Raw genomic sequence first — 19,636 nt, forward strand, 5'->3', positions numbered from 1 at the left:
ATGATGGAAAGGGTGGATCTCGTGATGAGGAACATATGTGACAGACTTGAGAATGTGAAGAAATATAATAATAAAGCTGGTATAAGTACCCAAGATGTGAGGAAAGTTGGGGCTGATCTGAAATCAAATAATGGTAGTAGAGCTGAAAGGCCAATATGGGCTGATTATGAAGATTTTAAGGAGGATGTTGATGGTTTCGAGGATGAGACCATAGGTCATAAGAAAGGTTTTTGGCAGCTTAGAAACCAAAGGGATTTTGGGAATAGAATGAGAGGCCAATTCAACTAAAAGGGATTTTTTTGTAACTTTAGGGTTTTAATGAAAGAATTTGATAAGTTAAATGTAATTTTCTATGAATGGCAAAATTTAAAGAGAGAGTGCAACAACGCTGAAAGGATGAAAGACAAAAGATAAGAGCTGTTACTTTTATTCAAAATTATTGGAGGCGAGTGTTAGCCAAAAAAGAGTTCTGAAAGCTTAAACAAGAGGCATATGAAATATCTATTATACTTATTGGTGATTCAAGGATGAAGCATCTTGAAGAGAGAGTGAAAGATATGATCCAAGAAAGGATTGAACAAGGAAATTCAAATTCTAGCGTAATTGTGCCTACTGTTCAGTTTTATGGTAACAACTATAATTATCAATTTGATTGTTGGATCGAGCTGAAAATTTACCTACAGTATCCCGGAATAATTTTCTATGTTGGGGTACAATTTCAGGTCAATCGAAGTTTAGAAGGGCCTTGCGATATAGGTCAGAATATGTTATATGAATTTTGTTGTTTACTTGTTTTTAACTTGTGGATTTCTACTTGGTAAATGATCATTTTCTATAATGATATGATAGCTTGTTTTGGGAGTTTCCTAATCCTACAATGAAGGTTAAATGAATGCAATAAGGTTTTCCATGCTTTAAGAGGATTCTATAAATTACGATTAATTATCCTAGACAAATAAGAAAACTAGAGGGGAGACAACTTCAACAATGAATTTCCTAACTTATTTTGGATATCTAAAGGTGGCAACAAAGATCCTAGTGTTTCTATAATGGAAATTTTGTTCATGACATTACTTAAACTAGGAAAATTATCTATCTTTGGTTATTTTGTTTAATTAGATGTAACAACTTTAATTTATTTGTCAGATTTGTTGCTTTTATTATTTTTTTTCATGTTTGGGCTTAGTTATAACATACTTTGAGTTTATTGTAAATGGATAAATATTATCCCATAAGTTTTGGGTTCATTAAGGTTACTAGTTGAACTTATATAAGGTTTTGTAAGTTAGAATTTTTAACAGCCATGCATTTATGAAATAAACTTATATTTTGCGTGTTGCAACAAGTTTTCTCTGTTGGAATAAAGAACAAATTGATTTATCAAGGTATAACTGATCTTGTGACGTCTTTCTTATACTTTTCATTCGCGAATTGGTATTCGTTGGGTGAGTGTTTCTTATTCCAATAGCGTTGGTGTCTTGGGATATGCTTTTATTTTGTCACACTCCTATCAAACCTAATTTCTTGACTTTTTAGGAGTTGTATAATCTTCGTTGTAAGTTGTTTGACCACGTGATCAAAAGGTATCAAATTGAAAATTATACACGATGTCATCGTACTGCGACACCACGTCATACAATTCTTCACCTAACAGTAGCGGTGATGCAACATCCTTTTCAACTCTACCAACAAAGAAGTTTTTTTTGTTCTTTCTGTACTTGTGATATTTTGGCAGAATCGCTGGTGGCAATCTAAGAAATATGTTTTACCATCATTTTCTAACGTGAAGGTCTTATTATTTTCTATACAGTATAGACATGCTAATTTTCATACGTGCTCCAACCAGAAACCATTCAATACGTTGAAAAATTATTGATTGTCTATATCAAAGCTTCTTTCATCTGAAAATTTTGTTTCCCCAAGACATCATAAGTCAAAGTCCAAGATAACTACAACTATTTAGACTCATCAATTAACGGTCAAAGACAAACATCTATATTTCAACCTGAACTATTAGGACAAAGTATGATTATAGATAAAAACATGAACTTTGATCTTATGCACATCCCTAGTGACAAGTTATAAACTGTGAGCATCACCGGCCAACAAGAATAAGGAGCAATAAATGACTTGAATGGATTTAATATGTTTATACATAATCCAAGACATATGTTCTTTGATTCCATTAAAAATTAAGGATACACCTTATTAAAGTGTTATCAAGCTTCACCATCATATGGGTGCACCATTACTATATCCACCACATCATGTGAATGATGTAGCGTCATGTGCTTAACAGTCTTTCGAGATATAAATAATCTTTACAGTCTAGGAGTGAGTGATTGAGAAGTATATAAGTTTTCTATGTGCGACAATAATCCTTCCCCTACCAATTATGGGTTTATAATGAGTATGTTCATGTATTTCGCACTCAGTCAACTCTGTATTTTCAAGGTAGTACAACATGCTGAAGTTTGGACATATGTTGATTTTCTAATATCTAAGCTGAGGAGTTTCATTATGGATTTAGCAGCATAAAAGTTCTCTTTTAGCATATTTCCTTTAGGTAAAAATACTTCTTGTTAATTTGACAATTCTATCATAACCGACCTTACTCAACCCATGATATGGACAATCAATAATGGTTCATCGAAGTCTTTCAAAAGATATAAAAAAAAAAACATGGCTGCATTTACATTTGGTTCTTCATTTACGATTGGACATTCACTTGCATAACCCTAATTCATTTTTATCGCATTCATAACCATAATCCTATAAGGATTACTATTGTCATCTACAACTCTATGCATGTTGCTAAAGTAGAAGTTGAACCAGCCATCTTTCCTACCATGGTCTTATAAGAAATGTATGGTTTTCCATGTGCAAACCAACACAAGTATTTCTCAATGAATCCTTTTTATAGAAGAGATATCATTACAACATCTGTAGCGAGGAACTTTTTTATTTTTGCACCCTTATATAGACATCTAATACCACCTTCACTAATATTTTTTGGATTAGATAGTGTGTAATTAATAAAACCCTCAACCTCATTACAATAATTCATCTTATCCAATTTTTTAGATGAATCTTGATATAAATGGTATCACTGTTTGTATTTGTTATTTTTCTGGTAATGAATATAAGAAAAAAAAATAAAAGAAGTGTGATTTTCTTATTAATTAATAAAATTTATTTCAGAAAAGGTATTTTCATAGGGTATTTTCTATAAATAAAATATTCCTACAATATTTTTTATTTTACATATAATTGTGGATATAATTCTCCAGTTCATAGAACACTCCCCTTCGTCAAATGATCATTGTTTCTCAATAGCCAACCACATTGTCACCGCATGCTTCAATGAAACCCTCTGCGACCTTTTGAAACCTTTTCGGGGACTCGCATGCGCAAAACATATATATATATATATATATATATATATATATATATATATATATATAGTGGGAAGGCGAAGTGCAATTGAGCGGAGTTACCTCACCCTCTGATTTCCAAAAAGAAAAAAAGAGAGCACTTTTAGAGTAATAAAATTTTAGCACTTTACTTGATTGATTCCCCTCAGATAATGACAAGTGCAATGAAAATGGGTTAAATAACATTTCATGAAGAAAGAATTATTGAATTCTTCATGTTCCAGTTAATAATTTCTTTATATATATAAACAATGTTTATTATATCTTAAATTAATGCCTCAAATCTTAATAAGTTATAAGAATTTAGTATATATTTTATTTTACGTACAATATCCTCCCATATTTAGCTCTTTCGTCCTCTTACTCCTTTACAATGATCGATGTTTTTCATTTTATTTTTTGATAGCTGAAATAAATATTAGTTCTTAATTTGGCTAATCATTAAATACGGTAACTTTTCTTCTTTTTCTTCTTCTTTTTTTTCTTTTTTTTTTAATAAAGAAAGTTCTTTTATTTTCATTTTGGGTGTATATGATTAGGGTAAAGATGGGAGGTCCTACGCACGACATAATGGAACATGAACAACGCACTTAAAATCAGGATCCCCAAAGCTAATTAATGGCTGCATAAAATATAGCAATGCAAGAGTTTCTCTTCGACTATAAATGCCCTTGCTTAACTTTAATAATGATGCCCTAAGCTGGAGCCACCGAAGTTCCGAAGATCTCCTGGTTTTACGGCTAGCGTGCTTTTTTAATGTGAAAATTAATTAAATCCCTCTTCTTTTTTCTTCTTTTTTTCAGACTATTTAAGAATGCAACCCTATATCAACATTTATATATATATATATATATGTATATATAATCTTTTGTATAGTAAGAGCTAGTTAATATTGCTAGACTTATCTTGGGCCAAACAATTCTAAACGGGGAGAAGAGAAGCTAAACGGGGAAAAATGAAAGTTTTAATATTGGCTGGCTAAATTAGCTAAACTTATCTATATGTCATCACCATATTTTTACCCCATTTGAGGATAGGGTTTAAAAATAATTAAGGATAAAAAAAAAATATTTCCTCCTTGTGAGGGAGAATTTGGAAAATAAAATGATGTCAAGTATATTGTAAGAATCAACGGTGTCACTGTCATCATCTACATTTCTTTTAAGGTAAAAATGTTGGGAAAAAACCTAACACTAATTACTAAAAATCAGGCAATGAAGTTGGTTATACCCATTGCAAAGGGTTGTCTATTTTACGAGAAAATTATCTAACTTATTCTTGCCAATCATGATCTTTAATATAGTGTTTAATGATTTCTAAAAATATACATGTAAGAAATTTAGATCCATATTCAATTTATTTCATATTTACGATTCTCTTTAAATTAAAATCCTTCAAATTATAAACAATGATCACATTGAATCCACAAAAAAAGATTGACAAATAAATAAATATATATATATATATATATATATATATATATACACATAAAAGAAAGAAACAATTATGGTTATTCTTTTTAATCATGTGCATAAGTACAAACCTATCCTAAAAATCAATCATTTACAAAATAATTAATTAAAAATAAAATTCATGTTAGAAAATTAATCCAAGTTAAATATTATATTATGTCAATTATTTACTCTTCAAATCTACTCTTAACAAAAATTAGAAAGCCTAAATCTAAAGTATATTAACTAGAAACCAACTTTTAACATTAAAGTTCATGCTTTTTTACTCTAATCCATGTCTAAATAAAATCTTATCAAATTCACTTTTTCAAATCATGATTAGATGTCATACTAACTTGAAATTAACAAGAATTGGAATAAAAACTTTTAATTTTATATCATTCATCTTAAATCAGATTACAAGAGCGGTCTAATCACAACAATTAGAAGTTGGAGTACAATAGTTTTACTTGAGAACACTAAACGTCTGAAAGGCTACTCGCTCATGTTAGAGATCGTTGAAGGTCAGATTGGGGTTGTTCAAGTGGTGGTGAACAGAGAAGGGGTGAACGATGTAAGTGGCTGGCGCATTAAGGTTTGATGGAGGAGAGAGAGAGCGGCAAGTGTTGGAAGTTTCAAGTGTGTAGAGAGAGTTTTTGTGCTGGAGGGCTTGTTTTCTTTTACTTCTCTCTTTTAAATTGAAGTGGCAACCTATTTATAATGTTAGAGTTCTAATTTATAGGCTTGCTACTAAAGTCAAGGAATATCTTTATCTTTAATTTTTTAATTCTAAATTTTCCTTTTTATTTTTTCTCTTTAGATTTTTTTTTATAAGGTGGAAATAAATTAACAGTCCTTTTCTAAAATTGGATTTGAGCTACTATGCAGGCTCTATATATTTTTTATCCTTAAAATTTTTATTTTCAAGCTCTATTTTTAATGGGGTGAAAATATGGTGATAACACTAGTATACACCAACATAATTTCTTAAACTTATAAGAGTGAATTTAGGTGAAGGAGTTTCGAGGTGAGACAAGGTTGAATTTAATGTGTACTATAAACATAATACAATTGAAAGTAATAACCATATGATAAAAATTAATAATCATGCCTTTTATATTTCCTTTTGTTTGTTCTATTTATTATTTATATATATATATATATTAGGAAAAGAAAATAAAGAGGTTTGTGTGATTGTCTGTGTGAGTCTATTATATGTTGGCTAGTTGAAGTTTTTCTGGACATTAGTAGAGTTAAAGAATATTGGTAAAATATCACAGTGCATAAAATATTTAGAAAAATAACATAGATTGATAAGTCGCAAGCCTCATATGCAACTTATGAAAAAATATGGTTAGGGCAGTTTTTTTCATCCTCTCAACTCTCTATCATAAAAAAAATCTACTCAACAATAATCACAATTTACAATTCATCTCTCCAACACAATTAAAAAATCAACACAATTCATAATTTATCAAATTTAACAATTTACAATTCATAATTAAACACAATGAGAATTCATTTAACATTTATTAAATTTAAACTGAATTCATAATTCTTCTTAAAACATTAAAGTATACAATCTAACAATAGCTAAAAATCACCCCAAATCATGGATGGGCTTGCACCACCCCAACTCGTCCAACTCAAGGGCGACCCTGTAACGCCCATGTATGGGTCAACACCAAAATTGCCTCAACTCATAGATAGACCTGGATTGCTTGTGGATGGACCTGCTTCTCTAACTACATGTTCTCGTTCATAATAAGAGATTCATCTTTCTCCAAGGCCGTTTCGAGATATTAAACCTCTCCAACCTTATAAAATCTAGCACGACACAAATTTAGTGTATTGTTGACTAGGGCATATGTGCCATCTCATTGACGCCTTCACGAATAAAAAAATCATAACCCTAATTTACATTCAACAATAACCCAAAATCATCGACTTTCTTCAAAAAATAACAAAATTAACAACTCAAAACAATGCATTTTATATCTATTTAACCTAATTCACAAAACCCTATTTGTTTTTATAAAAATTCTTAATTCTAAACCATAACATTTGATGAGTGGTGACGACATAAACTTTGTTGAGAGACTAAAAAGGAAGAGAGGAAAGATAGAAAAGTTTGTCGCGGTGAAGAGAAAAGGGGTGTGACACCTTGTAATTTTTAATGCAATTTCATCTTCTCTCATAATCATATGTGTGAAAAATAAAGTGAATACACACACACACACACAAAGTCTCCACTATACAGAGACCCTCCCAATCAATACACAAAACATAAAAACTATAACGCATGCATATCAACACATGAACAAGATTTTCTATTTACAATAAAGAGTTTATCAATTTAACAAAATCTTAGCAAAGTCTTCCCTGCACAGAGGCCTTACCTAAAAAATTTTCATACATTAATACCTACACCATAATAGTAACAACTCAAATCACATTCAGCTCACACAACCAATACTCAAGTAACCTTAGACAAAATAATTTCATCCATTTCAATCATTCACTACATTTATACATAAGTAAAGTTTATATTATTTTATGAGATATATACAAATATTCTTATATAATGAAATCTAGAATGATTAATAATCCATCCTTTTACTTTCTTACAAACATAAAAATATTAAAAATCAATATATGCATCAAGTTCAATTACATGACATAAGATGGTAATTACAAAATTATTTTGATGATAAAATGACCATAAAAGTCTGAAATACGATATCTAGGTTGTGGTGATGGTAGACATATACTTGTAACACATGGGAAACATAGAATGATAAGGTAAGCATATCTGCATCCATTACTACTAATATCTTTACTACAACCCTAGGAATAAACACAATATCATTATTTCTTTTTCAAGCATATTTAAATCAATGCCAAGTTTTTAATTTGTTGTATTCCCTTCATTAAGCAATCAAGTATTATTTCCTTCATTATACACATTAGGTTATCACCATTATGAATATCTTAAAATTTTCATCAAATATGTGTTCAAAAATTCATTTAAAATAAGCAAAACTCTAGCCTTGAGTTAACCGCATTTCTTGATTCATTTCAATACTCTTAGCTTGTGGTTTATATCATGTATGCATTCATTAATTTATCCCAGTGACCATAGCTTGTGCCTTATACCAACCATATTCATTAATCCATTCCAATAATCCTAGTTTGTTTTTTAATCCAATTAGGGATTCATTAATCTCAAACAATACTCCTAGCTAATGATTTAATGAAATTATGGATTCACTGGTCACATTCAATACCCGTAGCTTATGCTTTAATTCAACTTTTAGTTTCATTTATTTATGATTTGTGATTTAAGATAGAAGTATTCATTTATCCAATTCTATACCTTTAACTTGAGTGTTAACTTCATTATGAGATTCACTAATCCACTTCAATAGATATAAATATTTGTTTAATTCAGCCACTGGATGGATATGATTTAATGCTTATTACTTATTCTTTAATTTCTCTTTTTACTTACGGAGTCATTAATCCATTTAAATGATCATGCGTCATGTTTTAAAATGATTGTAAAAATAATCCTTGAAATTCATCTCATAATGATAATTGAACACAAGATTTTCAAATCAATTCGATAATCCTTGAAATTCATCTCATAATGATAATTAGGATGTAAAAATAATCAAGTAATCAACCTACGCATCTAGTGTCGGTTGATATTCATTTAGTTATCTCTTATTATAATTTATCTCATACATTCACAATCACAATGCAAGATTATGGATTTTACTTGAAAGTTATTTTTAAGACACATTATACACAATTCGTCAATAAATTATCAAGTAATCATGTGTGACATCAATTAATTAAATTATCAATTATATAAATCAACAATTAATCAATTATTCAACCCTTGATTCATTAAACACCAGGACCAGCACTCATCTTGGATAATTCTCAAAATAAAATCATAATATCGTCCTTCTAGTTATGTCATGAAACATTGTTTATCCTCAAAATTAGTCAAAATCTCAAAACCCTTTCGTTTGGTGAGCTACGACATGTCGCGGGCTTTCATTCAATCAAATATCTACAAATACACATAAAATCTAATTATAAAAAAAATTAGATTTGAAAAATTACCAAAATACTCCCTGGTCTAGATGAAATTATCATTATACTTGTAGTTAGATGATGATATTATAAGTCTATCATTTTACTATTCACGCATCATCACTAGGATTTTAATGAGATGATGGTGTGTTGACTAGCCCACCATATAAATCCTAATCTCATACATCCTCTAATGTTAGTTTAGTTGTGTACTTCACGACTAACCAGTAGGGAGATCAACTGCTACAAAGCTTCAGTTTGGTTGAACAATTTTTTAGCATTCTCAGGCTAATTTTAGAGGCGTTGGTGATTGTGACACTGTGAGATATTGTCGGTAAGAAAAGGCATATTTCTTTTTGGTCGGATGATGAAGATATGATGATTGGTTTGATCATTAGTTAGGTGGAGAAGAAGATCGAGGTTAGGATTAGGTGTGACATAGGCTGTCATAACCTATTTTTGGGTCACTTCCAAATTTGTTTCCATTTCTTCAAAAAAAAAATGCACGGTGCCGTTTTGAACGGCACGGTGCAGCTTCTTCTCCCCTGCAAATGCAAAGACAGGGGAGAAGAGGATTTTTGAAATTTTTCCCGCTACTCTTCCCCTCTCTCTTTCCCCTCCCACTTGCACAAGACCCATACCTATAAACCATACCCTGCAAGCATTATGGAAGAAAAATGAGACGGAAACCATGCCCTGCCAACAGCTCCCATCACCCACCTTACCCTGCGCCATGGCAGGGGTAAGGTGATCCTCTCCTCCTCTGCTTATAAATACCAGAGGAGGAACCAATATAAGGGGGGGAATTTTGGAGAAGGAGAGGGAGGCCGAAACAGAAGGAAAGAAGCAGAAACAGGAGGGGGTGGAAAGATTTTTTGAAAGAGAAAGGGAGGAGAAACCGAGAGAGGGACCAACAGTTTTTAAGGGGGAAAAGAGAGACCGAAAGAGAGGAAACAACAGTTTTTTTAGAGAGAAAGGAGTGAAGAGAAGCAGACCGAAACACTAGAAATTAAAGGGGAGAAAAGAAAAAAGAGGGAGACCGAGAGAGAAGACAGAGGAGAGAAAGGGAAGCCATCAAAGAAGAAGGGAAGAACAGGAAGTGACAGAGGAAGAAAAAAAATCCTGGAGAAGAAGAACAACCTCACCTGCCACCGTGCTTCCTCTCCACCGCAACCTCTCCACCGCCACGAGCAGCACCGGGATTCCAGCCGATATCTTTGCAGAAGGAGGAGCAGCACAGCAGCTGCAATCTTCCTCCCCTTGCTGCAACACTGTGAAGAAGAAGGAAAACAACAGCACTGGTGGTCACAACCATTGTGCCACGACTCCCTCATTTCTGTTCAACCCCTCCGCCACCTACAGCGCCGTCAACAACAGCTGCCACCACAGAAACAGAAGAACGACCAGGGAGTGGGAGAAGGAATAAAACAGGGAGTAGGAGGAAGAACAGAGTAAAAGAAAAACACAGAGAAGAAGAAGGACCACCGCCTGGAACCAGTCCCCAGTCGCCACCACAGTAGCACCGCCACCATGCAGAACCGCCACCGCCACCGCCACCGCCAGTGAACAAAAGGAGAAGAATAGCAGAGGGGAGGGGCAGAGAACCGAAAGCAGCAGAGAGAAGAAAAAAGAAAAGAAAACAGAAACCGACAACTGCCACCGACCGCCAACTCCACCACCGTTTTCACCGCCGGTTCAGGTCGTCCTCCCCGTTCAGCCAGCCATCACAGCCACGCCAGGTGATCCACCCCTCTTCCTTCTTCTTCTTCTTTCTTCGTTGCACCATCTCCATTGTTCACGTAGCATGTGAACAGTGGAGAGTACTCCACTGTTCAATGGGCCGGACTTGTCCGGCCCAATCCAAAATGAGTGGGCCGGGTCTAGCCCAATCCAAAAAAAATTCAAAAAATATTTTCAAACATTTGTAACTCTTCCACGTATTTTTCTACGAAATTTTGCTTAATATTAATTTGTATTTTTACATCGTAAAAATATACATCCGATATTAAAATACTCGGTTTTCATCAAAACATTAAAAAAAAAAACATGTTTTTGTGCATACGGCCAAGTGTCTCAAAGCTAAAAAATCATAGTGTTTTTTATACACCAAAAAACAATGTTTTAGCATGCATTTTGGCTTTAATAACCAGTTTATTAAAGTCAAGAGAACATTGGCCAAAATTTCAAAAACAATAAAAATTTTATTTTGTTTGTCTTTTAGTATCCGGGGTACGATATTACATGTAATACGTATTTTGGATATTAAATTTATTTATTTTTTCAATGTTAAAACGGTTAGGTTCTACCCTATTAAGATAAAAACCTTCTTATTGAGGAGGGCTTTTCTTGAATCTTAGATAAATATGACCAACAATTACAAAACACGACCAAACCTTAGATTTTGATCAGATAAATAAAACAATGCAGCTTACCTTAGGTAGGGCGTATTTGGGGTGCTAATACCTTCCCTTTACGCAACCAGTCTCCGTACCCGATTTCTGAGACCAGTTAGAGTTCCTAGTGACCATAATACTAGGTGGCGACTCCCATTCTTTTTTTTCCACTAATAAAAAGACAAGAACTCCTTGTCTCTCCATATTTACCGGATAGATACCCACACACATGAGTGTGGGTGGACGATCGCCGCGACGCCGCACACGTGCGACAGAATGACGACTCCACTGGGGACCTTGTGGACTAAGCTTTGTTTTTATCTGATCATCGTGTTTTATTGTTTGGTTTTGTGTTGTAGGTAATTTTCATTCTCATTTGCTCATACGCTTTAATTTTTGTACATATTTGTTCATGCATTGTATAAAATTATTTCATGCATCATTCACATTTGAGGGGAATTATAACTTTAGGTTAAGTGGGGGACTTGCAGCTTACCTTACGACTTTTAGTCAAGGTTTAAGTTTGTGTAAACCCCAACTCTTCACTAAGAGCTTAGACTGGTAATGATTGGTGCATATGCCATCCCATTACCTACTGAGCCCCTATATTGCCTTCATGAGGGTGATTACTAGGACAACAAGAGACCCTTTTGACCAGGTAGAAAGCCACCATCATGTAATGGCCCAAACCTATCCTTAGAGTATGAACTCCCTAATACGCATGTACATACATTTGCATCGTACACATACATCCATTCATTGTAAATAACATACATACATCCAGTAGGTTGAAATATAGGTCCCCAAAGAGTCTACAACACCCGACTTCGAGCGAGAAACACGGAAGATGAAGAGCGCGCTCACCGTGACGCCCATTTTCAAGAAGAGTTGGAGTCTCTGAAGACAAGTGTGGCTCGCCTCACTAGCTTACTCGAGCAAACACTAAGAAATACCTCTGGTGAAGGTCCTTCTAACCGACCGGTCACCTTTAATCAGATTCCAACAATAGCTCAGCCCAAAGAAAGAATGAGTGAACATGGTCAAGAGCCTCAACATAATCCAACATTTGTGCAGTCAGCAACACCTGCACCAGCCCCGACAGTCATGGATGCATTTGCAAACGAGTCCCACCAGGCCAAGTCATCTGATAGCCTTGATCAAGAAAAGATAGCGGCGCTGGAAGCTAGAATCAAAGTCATTGAAGTGGTAGACTTATATGACCCAGTACGGGCAGCGGAGATGTGTCTAGTCCCGAAGAAGTTTCGTGTTCCTGAGTTTATCAAATATAGTGGAACACAATGCCCCATGACCCATCTCAAGTCCTATTGCAATAAAATGGCAGAAGTAGTATATGATGAAAAACTACTGATGCACTTTTTCCAAGATAGCTTAAGTGGGGCAACATTGAGCTGGTACATGAGATTGGACAACACAAAAATTCGGAGATGGAAAGACCTGATGGATGGTTTTATCAAGCAGTACAAATACAACATGGACATTGCTCCCGACAGAACCAGCTTGTCCAATCTAGAGAAAAGGGACTAAAAATGCATAAGGGAATATGCTCAAAGATGGTGAGAATCAGCTGCTCAAGTTCATCCTCCACTTTTGGATAAGGAGATGGTCACTTTATTTGCCAACACACTCAAAGCACCATATTATGAGCATGTGATGGGTAGTTCGGCCCAGCAATTCACTGGCGCTGTGGTAGTATGTGAACGTATAAAGCAAGGCGTCAAAAGTGGTAGAATTTCTGCACCCACTGAGAAAAGAGGCTTCGAAAGGAAAGAGGTCAACCATGTTGGAGATGAATATAAGGGTAGGAAAACCTCATCCCAAAACTACCATACTCCATCCCAAGTTGTCGACATCAAAAAACCCGAGCCCCAAAACTTTCAAGCCAAAAACCAAATTGGAAATTACCAAAGGGTCCAAGAACAACTACCTCCATTACCGCTACCCTTGAATGAGATGTACCAGAAGCTATTAAGCATTGGGCAGGTAACTCCCGAACCTCTGATGCCTGTGCAACCACCTTACCCTAGCTGTTACAAGCCAGAGCTCACTTGCGAATATCATGCTGGTGTTGCTGGACAAAGCATTCATACTTGCAACGCCTTCAAGAGAAAGCTTTTGCAATTAATCAAGGCAGGGTGGATAACATTGGAAGAAGCTCCTAATGTGAACACGAACCCTCTACCTAATCATGCTTGAAGCGGTGGATCAGTAAAGGCACTAGAGGCAGAATGCTCAAAAAGCATCGATGGTCAAAGCAGGGTGCGGAAAAAAAAGCAGCCTCAATTTTGAAGAACTTAAATTTTGACCACAGTTTTTGTCCCTGCCATCAATGGGACCTGTACAAGAGTTGTTGTGGGTGAGGTTAGCCTAAGAGGAGATTTATGAAAATGGAAGGATGAAGCCTGCCTTATTATTATTTTTTGTTTGATAATTTTTACTTCAACCTATTTCAGTCTTGTTGGTAATTTGGCTCATAATGCCACAAGATTTTCTCTGTCAAATGAGCCTTTCTTGTTAATAAGATCATGTGTTTCCCTGTGTTCAAGAAATGCCTTCATTTTTATTGTTGTTTCATGCAAATAACACACTGAGTATAATTTTTACCCGCGAAACCACTAGTGTTTTCCCTTTTCTTCCCAAAACAATGCATGATCTCACATGTTCACAAGGTTTTTTTGGGAATTCAAAGTTTAGTACAAAACAGAAATCATATTGGTGTTTGTTCAAACAAACAAGTTCTGGAAATTCAAGTGATTCCTTAGAAAGGTAACCATACTCCGAGAAAACCTGAAAAAAAAAACAAAAAACAAAACACCATGAAGTGACTCTAAAGCTAAGTTTTATTTGAATGAATAATGAGAAATCACTTTGCATATTTGCATGAAAGCAAGGCTTACCGATCCTAAATGCATGCATTTGAGATGAAGAAAGGTCATCTTTGATAATCCTTTCACAAGGTTGAAATATATCATTTGCAGTCCCCTTTGAGCCTGGTAACGTTTTTTGGAAATAACCTCGACTAGGATCACACCCCACACTGAGGGGCAGGTGCGAGAGATGTAGAAAAAACCTTAATGTTTGAAAGTGCCCAAACAATACTGGGGTGCATGAAAGAAAATTCTCGATCATCAAAGTTGCCCACGCAAAGCAGGGGCATGATAAGGAAAATCCAAAAGATCCAAAAGATTTGGGTTTCTCATAAAAACAACTGAGGTGATTATGCTCAACCAAACAAAATGAAGAAAATAAAGAGAAAGAGCCCAAACCCTACACTGAAGGGCATGAAAAACCATTTTGGAAAGAAATTCAAAAGAAAAAGGTCAGGAAACAAGCACAAGTGATCTTGAGTCTTAAAATCCCTTAAACACCTTTTGAGCCTGCAAAATATCTTTTTCTTCATAACCAAGAGCCTAAGCCTACATTACATGCCTAAACAAGCCGTTTCTGATCAAAGGCAAGCAATCTGGATCGGTAGGCAATGCTTTCTCGTGCGGGTCAAATCATTATTTATACAAATAAAATAAATGCTTTGAACACTGGTTCTTTGAAACCCTCAAATTAAATCTTAAACCTTTTTGACCAACCAAGTGTCACTTTATATTTTTTATCAAAATCAAAACAAAAAATTTTCATCACTTCTGAAAACCTCTCCATAGGAATCACTTGAATTTTTTCAGAATAAGTTTGCTTTGAATCGATGTCAAGATGATTTTTGTGTCTGGAATAGCTTTGAAATTCCAAAATTTCTGCATGAAAACAACTTCTTGTCAAACCTTCCTTTACAAACCTTCCTTCACATAGCCTCATCCCCAAACCCGAATTGAATACTTAGGGGCATGATCAAGCTGGGGGGCAATAAAAAATGCATGGTAGGGCTGGCTCTATGATTCTCTTCCTAAGAAAAATATCGGGCAAAATTGGCAACCCTTGAGATAAAGGGGAAAGGACAAAGAAGTATGATGATATCAAGTCCTAGAGATCAAGATCACAAGAGATGACTCGAGTAAGCAAGAGAGAAAAAGCCATCGAAGTTTACTACTAACACTCCAACTTTTGAGAAAATAAAGACACCATGAAAAAAAAGGGACCTATATTTCTTAGGTAAGTATACATGCATATCAATCATAATGCATTGCTTTCATCATTGATAGATCGGTGTTACACCATCTTTTAGGTAGTGCGTTTTCTAACCCTACCTCATTTCGAGTGTGCCTTTGAGCCCTCACTTCCTTTTATGTGCGCCTTTAAGCCATCATTTCTCAGGTAGTGTGTTTTCTAACCCTACCACATTTCGAGTGCGCCTTTGAGCCCTCGCCAACTTTTTTTCTAGGTAGGTCACCCATTACAATTCGATCACTTCTCCATGTTTTTTTATCTGGGTAGGTCACCCATTACAATGAGGTCATTCTTCCACTTGGGTAGGTCACCCATTACAATGAGACCATTCTTTCCTTTTTCTTTGGGTAGGTCACCCATTACAATGAGATCAACATTTTTTCTGGGTAGGTCACCCATTACAACACGACCCCTTTTTCTTTTTTCTATTTTTGGGTAGGTCACCCATTACAACTCGACCATTCTCTATGTTTTTTTATCTGGGAAGGTCACTCATTACAATAAGGCCATCCCTCCACCTGGGTAGGTCACCCATTACAACTCGACCACTCTACCTTTTTCCCATTTTTGGGTCGGTCACTCATTACAATTCGACCAATTCTCCATGTTTTTTTATCTGCGTAGGTCACCCATTACAATGAGACCATTCTTCCACCTGGGTAGGTCACCCATTATAACACGACCATTCTTCCTTTTTTTTCCATTTCTGGGTAGGTCACCCATTACAATTCGACCAATTCTCCATGTTTTTATCTGGGTAAGTTACCCATTACAATGAGACCATTCCTTCACCTGGGTAGATCATCCATTACAATGAGACCACTCTTTCTTTTTCTACTTGGGCAGGTCGCCCATGAAAATAGACCAGGGTAAGTGTGAGTGTGTGGGCCGGTCGCCCCTGAAAATAGACCACTTTGAGTACTTGGGCAGGTCACCCATGAAAATAGACCAGCGTGAGCGTGTGTGGGCCGGTCGCCCTTGAAAATAGACTACTGTGAGCATGTGTGGGCTGGTCGCCCTTGAAAATAGACTACTGTGAGCGTGTGTGGGCAGGTTACCCAAGATAATCAGATCATTTTCTTTCCTTTTGTTTTCTTTACAAGCTTACTGATTAGTACTTAAAAGTGCATTCTCATTAAGGCTTTATATCATCGTATTGCACTAAAGTATCGTTAAATTCCCTAATTAAAGCATGTTTTATAATAACAAGTCTAATAATATAATATATCTTTAATTTATGGTAAATGCTTGTTTTGAATGCAGGTATATCTCACAATTCAAAGGATTGATTGATGTGATTAACAATTGAAAGTGAAGAGACAAAAAGAGGACTAGGCTAAGAGAAGAGATGTTGGTTCAATTTCAAACTGGGACACCATTCGGTTATTTGATCATAACTGGAGTTGTAGAACTCGGATTTAGGTCCACTTTATATGGATGGAAAGATAAGACATAGACCTAAAACTTTCATGAGGGTCCAAGACTCAATTCTGCCGTTTTCAAGTTCAAATCTTAGCAACAACGGAGAAGTCGGAACCTGTCCTGCAGCTCAAACACTGTTCGGTTTTCAGCTCATATCTTGAGTTCTAGAAGTCCAAATGAGCTCTGGTTTTTTTTGTTGGAAAGCTGAGACAATTTCCCACAGCTTTCATGAAACAAAGGGCTCAAATTCTGATGTTAGCAATAATGTTTTGGCCAGCCAACAATATCAAAAATCAGCCAACAATATCAAGAACCAGCAGCCAACAATATCAAAAATCAGCCAACAATATCAAGAACCAGCAGCTAACAATGTCAAAAACCAGCCACCAAATCAATGGTTGCCTACCAATCAATAGTTCTGAATGTTAGCCTATAAAAGGAGGCATTTGCCATGTATTTAGTCATATTATTTTTCAGATCAAAATCATCTTCTTGCTTTCTCTCTTTATATCTTTGTAATGTTCAAGTTTTCTTTCATGTTATATTAATCTCTTGTTTATGCTTTTTCATTTCCTTTCCTATAATTAGTTAACTTATATCATGTTTATGTTCTTATGTTGTTTATTTATGTTTTTCTTCTTCATTATGTTTAGCTAAGTTAATTATATCAAGGTGAAAAGGTTTTACTAATGGTGTTAGAATAGGTATAATATAAACTCAACATGGACTTTAATGTTTATATCCAAGATAAATTGTTATTAGCATGTCTTATCTTTTTATCTTACTAATTCTTAATACCTTGCTTGTTAAATGGTTAATCTAGATTTATGTTGTATAACACTTGGTACATCGAATGCTTGATCCTTTATAGTTTTCGGCCGACATCGTTGTTATGATAGGAACTTGATTTGTTGTTAACATAAGCTAGCAACATGAATGTCTGATGATATTTATAAGTATGGTGTTACTTAGACAAGATAATTAATATGATCATGTTAATACTTTATAATGAGCCATTAATGATAAATCATCCGATTAGAACCTCCTTTGTGTGTGGTTTCTAGTTGAGTAATAAAAAGAGTTTATATTATATTTATTTGAAATACCATTAGTGAATCCTCTAACCTTGACATTTGTTTTTATCATTGTTTAATCCTTACATTAATCTTCCATCTCAAAGTTCTCATTAATTTCTTCCTCTTCTTCTTTTTATTACTACTACTACTACTACTACTACTACTACTATTATTATTATTATTATTATTATTATTATTATTATTTACATTCTTGTTATATGTTATGTACGTTAAGTATGCTCTGTGTTTGATCAAGGATCCTGACATTGTTGGTCTTGCCTTGTTCATTCGCATCAGAAATCTGTTTATATTATATAATATATCTCTTTGATCTTTTCATAAAATCAATATATAGGCTGGAAACCTGTGACCCGATCTTTTAGATCATTCTCAGGTATAACAACGCCACGTACTGAGTATTATTATTATTATTATTATTATTGTTATTATTGTTGTTGTTGTTGTTGCATTGTTATTTATAATTTATACAATTAACCTCTCTGTGGTTCGACCCCGGTCTTGCCGGGTTATTTATTACTTCGACACTCCTGCACTTGGGATAAGACATCAATCTTTTGGTCGTGTGAAGTTTTTGGCGCCGTTGCCGGGGAGGTAAGTATTGTATAAATTTTATATTTCTTTCATTTTCTTTTGTCTTTACTTTTATTTGTTTTTCTAATTTTTTTTTTCTTTTTTTTTTCTTTTGCACTTGCATGAGAGTTTGGACACGTACATTAAGTGGTAGACTTTCTAGGAAATCCTCAATTTCTTTAGAAAACATGGCCGAAGAAGATAACCAGTCAATTCATAATGAGAATAATGAGAATAATCATGTGAGAACACTTAGAGATCACATGAATCCAACAAGAACAAGTGCACCATCATGTATAGTTTTTCCTCCTGATGCTTCTCATTTTAATTTTAAGCCAGGTATTATTCAACTTTTACCCACTTTTCATGGCTTAGAATTAGAAAATCCATATTTGCATTTAAGAGAATTTGAAGAAGTTTGTAACACCTATAATGACTTAAATTGTAGCATGAACACCATCAGATTAAAGCTTTTTCCTTTTTCATTAAAAGATAAAGCTAAAACATGGCTACAAAATATTAGGTCAGGATCCATTCGTGCTTGGGATGAAATGCAACAACAATTTTTAAAGAAGTTTTTTCCGTCTCACAGAACAAACTCTTTCAAAAGACAAATCACCACTTTCACTCAAAAACCAGGAGAAACATTTTACAAGTGTTGGGATAGATATAAAGACTTGCTTAATACCTGTCCTCATCATGGTTTTGAAACATGGAGATTGGTCTCACAATTTTATGAAGGGTTAACACCTAAAGATAGGCAAATGGTGGAATTGATGTGCAATGGAACTTTTGAAGATAAAGACCCTGATGAAGCAATGGAGTACCTAGACTTGCTAGCTGAAAATGCTCAAAATTGGGACACCACAGGTACGTGTGAGGCACCAGGTAAAACTCAACCTCATACATCTAATGGAGGCATGTACAACCTTAGGGAAGATCATGACCTCCAAGCCAAATTTGCATCTTTAGCTAGAAAAGTTGAGGCACTAGAATTAAAAAAGAGTGGTCAAATAAAATCTGTTCAAGAA

At 34.7% G+C, this 19,636-nt stretch overlaps 1 protein-coding gene and 1 pseudogene across 1 annotated transcript; one reads left to right on the top strand and one right to left on the bottom strand.

The window, feature by feature from the left end:
• Positions 1-13,596, top strand: LOC133674694 (uncharacterized). Its single transcript, XM_062095904.1, has 3 exons — positions 1-226; positions 12,182-12,898; positions 12,968-13,596. The coding sequence occupies exons 1-3, from the start codon at positions 1-3 to the stop codon at positions 13,594-13,596; spliced, it is 1,572 nt and encodes a 523-aa protein (XP_061951888.1).
• A 5,604-nt stretch (positions 13,597-19,200) lies between these two features.
• Positions 19,201-19,311, bottom strand: LOC133674986 (small nucleolar RNA R71; annotated as a pseudogene).
• Between the last annotated feature and the right edge of the window lie 325 nt (positions 19,312-19,636).

Source organism: Populus nigra, chromosome 15, assembly GCF_951802175.1.
Source record: "Populus nigra chromosome 15, ddPopNigr1.1, whole genome shotgun sequence".
Classification (NCBI taxonomy): Eukaryota; Viridiplantae; Streptophyta; class Magnoliopsida; order Malpighiales; family Salicaceae; genus Populus; species Populus nigra.

What these genes read in the sequence shown, in the direction of transcription:
- LOC133674694 (XM_062095904.1), top strand. Translation starts at nt 1, where the DNA reads ATGATGGAAAGGGTGGATCTCGTGATGAGGAACATATGTGACAGACTT. An exon ending in GACCATAGGTCATAAGAAAG is followed by an intron (nt 227 to 12,181) that starts GTTTTTGGCAGC and finishes GTTGAAATATAG; the next exon opens with GTCCCCAAAGAGTCTACAAC. An exon ending in CATTGCTCCCGACAGAACCA is followed by an intron (nt 12,899 to 12,967) that starts GCTTGTCCAATC and finishes GGTGAGAATCAG; the next exon opens with CTGCTCAAGTTCATCCTCCA.